The sequence below is a fragment of the Pseudorca crassidens genome, chromosome 16 (genome assembly GCF_039906515.1).
Source record: "Pseudorca crassidens isolate mPseCra1 chromosome 16, mPseCra1.hap1, whole genome shotgun sequence".
Lineage (NCBI taxonomy): Eukaryota > Metazoa > Chordata > Mammalia > Artiodactyla > Delphinidae > Pseudorca > Pseudorca crassidens.
This window is the reverse complement of record NC_090311.1, coordinates 53731105-53739271: the sequence shown is the minus strand read 5'-3', so window position 1 is coordinate 53739271 and position 8167 is coordinate 53731105. Positions and strand designations below refer to the sequence as shown.

Here is an 8167-nt window from a genome sequence, read left to right as displayed (position 1 = left end):
TTTTTTTAATAAATTTATTTTATTTTATTTTTTATTTATTTATTTTTGGCTGCGTTGGGTCTTTCTTGCTGCGCATGGCCTTTCTCTAGTTGCGGCGAGCGGGGGCTACTCTTTGTTGCAGTGTGCGGGCTTCTCACTGCAGTGGCTTCTCTTGTTGCGGAGCACAGACTCTAGGTGCACGGGCTTCAGTAGTTCTGGCACGTGGGCTTCAGTAGCTGTGGTTCACCGGCTCTAGAGCACAGGCTCAGTAGTTGTGGCGCATGGGCTTAGTTGCTCCGTGGCATGTGGGATCTTCCCAGACCAGGGCTTGAACCCGTGTCCCCTGCATTGGCAGGAGGATTCTTAACCACTATGCCACCAGGGAAGTCCCTTAAGAGCCATCTTAAAATGTTTGTGGATAGAATTGCAAATACAGTATTTTGGATAGGATTTTCAAGTGTCCACCGTGGAATCAGACTATAGATCTTCATAAAGAGAAATGTGAAATGATAAGTACACACTCTCATTGTCCAACGTTGAGAAAAAAGGAACCATAATTTTCAATTCGATGTGGACAAGGAGACTTGCAGAGAGAAGGGTCTCATAGACTTACAAATATATTACTCAGGCGCCCTAGATTCTTTTTTGTCTGTGCTGATAAGAAGGAAAGGAAAAATGATATTTACAACCCAGGCTGCTCAACTAAGAGATTTAGTTAACAAGGTTCCAGCAAGGGCCCTGAGCAACAATAACAATGTGATTGCATTCCATGCTCTAACCTTAAAGGCAGGTTCTCCAACGTTTCTTTGGCGTTTTCAGGCCCTCCATGTAAATACATACAGGCTCCCAGATGGCAAGTTGTTTTGCTAAAGAACCTCTTTACACATCTGGAGTATAGCCTCTTAAACTCAAGACTTGTTTTAAAACCATGGCTTATAAAACGTTTGGAGTTGGATTGCAATGGACTCATAAACATGTTGAATGTAGGAAATAGTGTTAGTTTATAAATCTGGCCTGTTTTTAGGTTGTGAGGTCATTAGTTTTCTGTTTTTGTTCCCGCCATTGGGGCTTGCTTTTTTGTCCTTCCAAACTATACTTGCCCTTGATATATCTGGGGTTTTAGTCTGTTTGCCCTCCATGGTTGTTTCCAACAAGATGCCTCTGGCCTTTTCTCATCCAAACTCAACACAGATGTTTCCCCTGTATCACCACTGTGACTGCAACACAAAGCTGTCTCTTTTTGGTTTTTGCTTTAGACTTACTTCTAGGCTCCTGGACTGCGGGGGAGGAAGAGGCAGAACATGAGATCCAGTTAGTCTGGCCTCTGTGTGTTACCTCACCTCCATGGGATGCAGCTTATGGGCCTATAAAATGAATGACCTGCACTGTTTGCTAAGATCTTTTTTTGCTCTAGGCCATGATAATACCCCAAATAAGATAACAGCATTTTATACTTTTGGCATTTAAAAAAAATCAGAGTACTCCTTTCACTTGCTGCAGACTACATCAAACACTGAATGAGATGTAGTGGAAACAGGGGACCAATCCTGCAATGAAAGGAGATGCTTCTGTCCACCCACAACTTGGTGTACGTGGAGGAGTTAAGTGGACTATAGACAGCTCTAGCAACGTAAGGAAGACCGTATGTCCTACAACTAGGGCATTCTGCATTTCTTTATCAGTGAAAAAAAAATCCCTGCTACAAAGTTCCAGAATAGAGTCTTTTTGAGAAAGAGTAGAATCCAATGTGTGACAATACTATCAAAACTGACCAAAAAAAGCATTTGATTGGAGACACCATTCACAACATTTTATTCAAGTTAATACATTTCATTCAGTAATCTGCCATATTATCCTTGGCACCATTAATAACAACCCCTTAATCACAAGAGAAACAGAGGGAAAGACTGGGATTTATGTGCGGAAGTTGATTTCCACCAAAACCAGTTCATAGTCCATCATCTTTCATGGTTGTGCTTTTACTTGAGGCCTCTTTTTTGGGGGAAGGGGGGCTGTTTCTCCTAAGTGTTTGCTTAAAACAAATAACATGACCTACTGTGTCATGGAAGGAAAATAAGGTCTAGTCCCTAGTGAACAAGCAGGCGGTCCTCCAGGAAAGGAGCCCTAAAGGCTCCTTGAGGTGAGTCAGTAACCCTCCTGCCCCAACCAGTCAGTAGTTAAGTTATAACCAGGTGAATGAGAGAGGTAGTAACTAGTTGGAGAACGCATAGTGTAGACTCTCTAGAACAGGAATGGCTGAGTGAGTCAGAACTGGAGGGAGACATCTACAGTGTCTGGAAAAAGTGACCAAGAATAGGAAAGTGTGAAAAAGGTACGGGTTTCCCACCAGGGGACCCACAGAAACATGGCGGTACCAGTCAAGGGCAGTCCTGCGCTTTTCTCTGATGCAAGGGTACACTGAATGTGTTCTGCAGTTTTCAGATAAAAATTGGAATGATGCTGAACAAGTGCAAAGTGAAATCAGAGTTTCCCTCCTTTGTTCGGTAAACACTGAGAGAACACCTGTGTGTGAGGCAATGGGACAGGTGCTAGAGGAAAAAACGAAGCTGTCTTAAGATGTGGTCCTGACTTGAAGGTGGACATCAGATCCTGCACGTACAGAGCACTATATGTCGGAGGGTCCGAGTGGAGGGAAGCATCACTTCTGGCTGGCAGCAGCAGAGAAAGCATTCCCCAGTCGTTCCTTCTTGGTTCCCAGGATGTCCTCTGTGCCTGTGTCACCTCTTGGCCCGCCCCATTCCAGGCACTTGCTTGTCTTCCTCATCTTTCTCCATAATCTGAAATGGAAGCCTGAAAGGAGAAGATCCCGCCTCACAGGTGTCTAACAAATGTGGGTGGAACTGATGTGTTATGGAAGTGTCACTCTATTTTGGTCCAGGTGGGTGGAAAAAAAATTTGGGGAAAGGAGAGCTGATAAGATGGTGGTGGTAAGGGTAAGGTGTTTTAATCAGAAGGTAGGAGCTAAGATATCCCAACAAGCAAACTTAGTATGTGGCTTAAACCAGGTGACAGGGAGAATGCCAACACAGCCAAGGACCGCAAGAAGGTAGCTGGAAGCCCTCTGCCAAATAGGATAGTCTGCAGAACTGGGAAGCTAAAATCTTTTCCTACTACCTACTCAAGTTCAACCAGAGCAGATGAAGAAAACAGTGAATAACTAGAGGGTCGTAACTTTCTAGAAAGATCAAGTAAACACAGCACCCCCCAAAAAAGGTGAGGCTGAATGTCAGTGTAGAGAAAGCTTTTGAACATCTTTTTTATCTCCTAGGAACTTTATATGCTATATTTTCTCTCTTTTTTAAAATTGAAGTATAGTTGGTTTACAATATTATATTAGTTTCAAGTGTACAAAACAGTGATTCAGTTTTTTTTTGGATATCTTTTTTAAGTTTGTTTATGGCGTCTCGGTCTGTAATCAATCAAGTAATAGAGAGATGCCATCCCAAAAAGGAACGTCTGCAGGAACCAGAGGAGTTGAGTCCAACTATTCGTGATGCCTTTAGACCTAAAAAAAGAGAAAAATTTATCCACCAGAATTTTAATGTTATTGTCTTCTAGTTTTTTAAAAACGTATTCCTTCTATCTATTTTCATGGGGCTTATTTTGCGCTCTCCTCCAGCTTACTAACTTGAATGCTTAGTTCATTGATTTTCGTTTTTCTTGTGCATTTAGAATGGTACACTCTTCCCTGGGAAGCAATCTGGCTACTGCCTAGGACGTGGTATTATGAAACTGTTTCTCACGTGATTTTGATGAGCATATAGGGTTAGAAAGCACTGGGATGGCTATAAAGTCGAATGTTCAGTCAAGTCTTATGTCTGATTAAATGGAATTCATCAATTTCTTTTTATTGCTGGATAGTGGGATGTGGGGTAGGGCTTCCAATTGTTCTACATGTCTTCATGATTCTTTCACTTAAATGTATTCGTTCATAAGTCAAAAGGAATATTCATTCTGGTTTACAGTCACCAATGATACACTGCAACACGTTAGGCCATAAAGAAATGACTTCAGGAATGTGAGAATAGTGCCCTAACCTCTCTATGCCTCTTCTCCCACTGCCCATCAAAGAACTTGAGAGCAGGATGTTCAGTTTGAGTCTTTTCGTTTTCATTAGAGGCTCCAAATGACGATAACAAAATAGGTGTAAAGTACTCCAACACTATAATGTGGAGGGCTGGACCACACGCCTCCGAGCTAAGCTCTCACTGAGAGCCGGAAGAGGCCGTTACAAGGAGGTATTAGTGCTGCGGCACTTCCTATCCCAAGTCAGCCCAAAGAACAGCTTCAATGGAACCACTCAGCCTGGCAAGAGTCCCCAGTAATTTGAGGGAGGCTTAATATCTAACTCAGACGTTTAACTACTGGTACTTGGCTGCCCAGGGAACTGCACGCACTTGCAGATTTATCCTGCTGGACGGATAAGGAAGCTGTCATCGTGAGCCTTACAGGTCTTGTGGAAGGGCACTGGCATGGGTGAGCTTAAAAGCAACCCCGCCCCAGAGGCCTAACTAAAGGGTAGAAGAGATCTCAATAAAAGGGAAACTGCCCCCCACCACGCCCCCCATTACAGATCCTAAGGGAAAACTGCAGTGACATACTGACTGAGGTCTGAAGGAACCATCAAGGGAACTGCAGAAGGGAGATCCCTAGTGATGGGCGGTTTCTCAAAACTCCACCAAGGCTCCTTTGGAAAGAGTCAACAATGGGTATGCAACCACCACAGCACCCAGCTGCCTGATCACGAGGCAGACTGTGCTCTGCTTCCGCTAACTACTCCCAGCACCCCAAGGGGCCACAGGCAGCTGTCGCTAGTGAACAGGGAACAAAGCTGGAATGAGAGGGAAGACATCAACTACCCCCTCTTCTCCACAGCAGGCTGCTGAGCCCCAGCTGGAGGAGAACAGATGTTCTGAATTAGATAAAAGTTCATAGTTTTAATGAATAGACTGGACTTGACCAGATAATATGAGATAGTGACTGGAAAATCTATGGACCTGCTTCAGATTTCATCCAGGGCTAAGGTGGGAGACAGACAGTAATCCTTGGGGGAGTGGAGACGGGCGAAAAAATAAAGCTGCTTTCTCTTCCTCTCCTACAAAGTCCAGCTTGTTTAATAAACCAGAAGGTGGAGGAACATAATCTATTTAAATCAGTTAGCACTTGTCTGGCATAGTGTGTACCCAAGAAGTATTCATTACTTTTATTATTAAAACAATAAAGTATCTTATTTTCCACTTTTAGAAGTAATACCACAAAAACAGAGGTGGTAATTAATCTTGACCAGAAGAAAAATAATCAATTGCAAAGCAATCTGGCATTACTATAACCATCTCTTTCATTACACCATACTTTCTGTGTGCTTACATAAAGTCTCAATGTAAAGAAAAGCTTTTTCAGTTCTCTCACATTGTATTATCCTGCACTGGCAATTGTAGAGTAGGGTCTAGTCGCAGGACTTTTAGGCTGCAGTGCATCCCAGAATCACCTACAGACTTTGAAACAATAACATGTTCCTACCTCTGAAGCAAGGCTACTACATTAGGATCTCTGGGCCTGGAAACCAGAGAAGTGAATGTTGAGAAAGCTCCTCAGGTGATTCAGTGGTGAAACTAGGCTGAGAATCACTGGGCTAGGTCAATACAGCTCTTTTTCAAACTAGAAGGCAGCCTCCTAATCTTTTCTTCTAGTTGGGGCTATACAGAGACTTTTGAAAAAAAGAAGAAAAATCATCTAAATTAAATGACTAAATAATTGACTCATTAACACAAATGAATCCATTCATTAACTATTTACTGAGTACTCCCTCCGGGTACTGAGAGAGGCTCAGTATTCGGTGTGGGGATTCAACTCTACCTGAGAGTGTTCTCGGCCTACAAGCGCATGAATTATTTAAATGTGGCTACTCTCAACTTATATTAGATACCAAGAGAAAAGCGACAAAGACCTATTAAAAACACTTACTTGCACAATACAATGGCATACAAGGACTCTCCCACGTGAATCAGCCACGCAAGCCAATACCTGAAACAAAAGTCAGCCTAGCTTAAGGTGATGGTTCTCTGCTGATGAAATCTAACACAGAAACCCCCAAGAGAAAGGTGCTTTCATGTGAACAAGCACCACTCTTAGAAGGCAACCAGGGGCCTTCCAGGTCCTCGGGGACACTGGAGCTGCAGGGTCCACACCCCATTGCTGCAGCTCTCCTTACCAGCTGTGCAGGAGGGTGTGATGATGCTCCAGCAAGTACTGAGTGAAGGGGCCCAGCGGCCCGAGGCTCTGATACGGAATAGCCTCAGGCCAGAAGATCACCCACTGAAAGAGAACCAGAAGCACAGAATGCCTATTAGGTCACTTAAATCTATTTTTAACCGAGGCTATTAAATACTCCCGATTCTATAAGAACAAGGAACAGACCAAAGAAACTCTGAGCTAAGTCATCTGGGCTTCCATTCTTTACTTCTATTTTCTGAAAGCGATTCTAGTGGGAGATTTATGCTGAGGAAACTCTGTGGTTATCAGATTTAGTGCCCAGGTTGGCTGACTTCTGTTATTAATGACTTACACAATTTAGTCCTCAACTTACTTTTCTGGGTATCTTTCCTGTATCCTTTAAATGAATTCTGTCGGCCAAACAAAAGTCGCTGCTCCTCTCAGTAGAGATTCTCTGTCTTCATGATTCCACATCTATGTCATAACATGTATATCCTCTCTAACTCTTCTTGCCCATTAAATTCTACCCATCCTTGAGGTTTACCCCCATTTTCCAAGCAATTCCAACTGCCTCAAACATTCTGCTTTGGAAGCCCTATCCTGACTTGGCAGGCCTAGAACTGTCCGTCAACTTGACCTCCTTCTTCTTGAGTTCTATTCAAACCTGGCTAAGCCCTAGTAACCGTGGGGACGCAAACACAGGTACATTTTCAAGCAGAAAGCTTGCAAGCCCACCGACCTTCCGCTTACGCCAATAACCTCGGCAAGCGCCAGGCGCGCAAGCGCAAGACCCCGCCCCCCCAACAGCGCCCCTCGCCCTACGGGAGCCTGGCGGGCCAAAACAGATGCACCCCGCCCTACATCTTACCCCGAAATATCCTAGCCCCAGGACCGTGACCAGCGAGGGCAGCGGTTTGGCTGTACGGAAATAGGAGGTAGCAGCCCCACCGGCATTCGACTTCGCCACCACCATCTTGAAAGATCTAGACACCGAGTCATGGGGTGGGGAGTATTCCCTGCCTTCATATAGGGAAAGCGTGGGCAACCGGTTTCTCAAGATCTCAACACAGGCGGAAGGCGCGGGCAGACGGGTGCGCCTGCGTCTTCTTCCCGGGTCTAGTGCCCTGGCTTAGAGCGCTCGAGAGCCGCGATTGCGCCTGCGCGACCTCTCCGTGTCGTAGGTGCGGATCTTGTGGCTCAAGGCAGCACTCTGTCCCCTCGCATGGCCTTGCCCGGGGCCCGCTGCCCTTACCGTGTAATAGCCAAAGGAGAGGGTGATGACAGTGACCCAGAACAGACTGCTCCTCTGGAAGTACGTCTCATCTCCTCCTGCCTTCCCCATCGCTGCAGCACGTCCCAGGGAATGCCGAGCAGGTCACCTCTGCTCTGCAGGAAGGCAAGGATGGGGGCGGGGCCATGGCAAACACTCCTCCCTCCTCTCACCTACCTCCCCAGAGGGAGAAGAGTCAGTGGGCCTGAAACTGAAAACGAGTCTCCATCGGCTCTGGCCTGGTGCGCTGGGGAGACCCCTCTCTGAGTGTCACTTTCTGGGGCTTAAGATAATGCTGTTGGAATAGATGGTGCTTTATGCTCTTAATGACTATGGATCTAATTTTTGAACTTCAGCTCTGCTGTGCTCTGTGGGAAATGTAAAAAAAATTAATAAATAGAAAGTGCAATTAAATAGACTTGGGCTACTGGAAGGGGGAACTCTCACACTCTGTGACGTTAGCAGAGGCTGATAGGGAGAAGACCTGTCTTCTTTCCTGGCAACGACTCAGCCAAAGAAAACCCATGGACTCTTTGTTTTTTATAGCCTTCCCAACTTCCTTTTCTTCTTACAAGTGTTGTAAGAAGAACAACAATGTCCCTGGGGGGGACACACGACTTGTGCTGTGGCTCGCTGTGGTTGCAGACCCTAAAGTGTAATTCTTTGCTTATCGCAGAATAAACC

At 45.1% G+C, this 8167-nt stretch overlaps 1 protein-coding gene across 3 annotated transcripts; it reads right to left on the bottom strand.

Moving 5' to 3' along the window:
- Positions 1-1762: 1762 nt before the first annotated feature.
- On the bottom strand, positions 1763-7631 carry TMEM254 (transmembrane protein 254). 3 transcript variants are annotated; one of them, XM_067710374.1, is made up of 4 exons: positions 7466-7631; positions 6212-6315; positions 5965-6024; positions 1763-3505 (listed from the first exon to the last, which is right to left on the bottom strand). In XM_067710374.1, the coding sequence occupies exons 1-4, from the start codon at positions 7553-7555 to the stop codon at positions 3385-3387; spliced, it is 375 nt and encodes a 124-aa protein (XP_067566475.1). In that variant the 5' UTR covers positions 7556-7631; the 3' UTR covers positions 1763-3384. The 3 variants fall into 3 exon arrangements, with proteins under 3 accessions (XP_067566475.1, XP_067566474.1, XP_067566476.1); XM_067710373.1 differs by lacking the exon at positions 7466-7631 and adding an exon at positions 7082-7356; XM_067710375.1 differs by lacking the exons at positions 1763-3505; positions 7466-7631 and adding exons at positions 3515-4687; positions 7082-7389.
- Between the last annotated feature and the right edge of the window lie 536 nt (positions 7632-8167).

Coding starts and splice junctions, on each gene's coding strand:
- TMEM254 (XM_067710373.1), bottom strand. CDS start 7,186: ATGGTGGTGGCGAAGTCGAATGCCGGTGGGGCTGCTACCTCCTATTTC. Junction 6,316..7,081: donor TGGGGCTAGGATATTTCGGG/GTAAGATGTAGG, acceptor GTTCTCTTTCAG/TGGGTGATCTTCTGGCCTGA. Junction 3,506..5,964: donor TATGCCATTGTATTGTGCAA/GTAAGTGTTTTT, acceptor CTCTTTTTTTAG/GTCTAAAGGCATCACGAATA.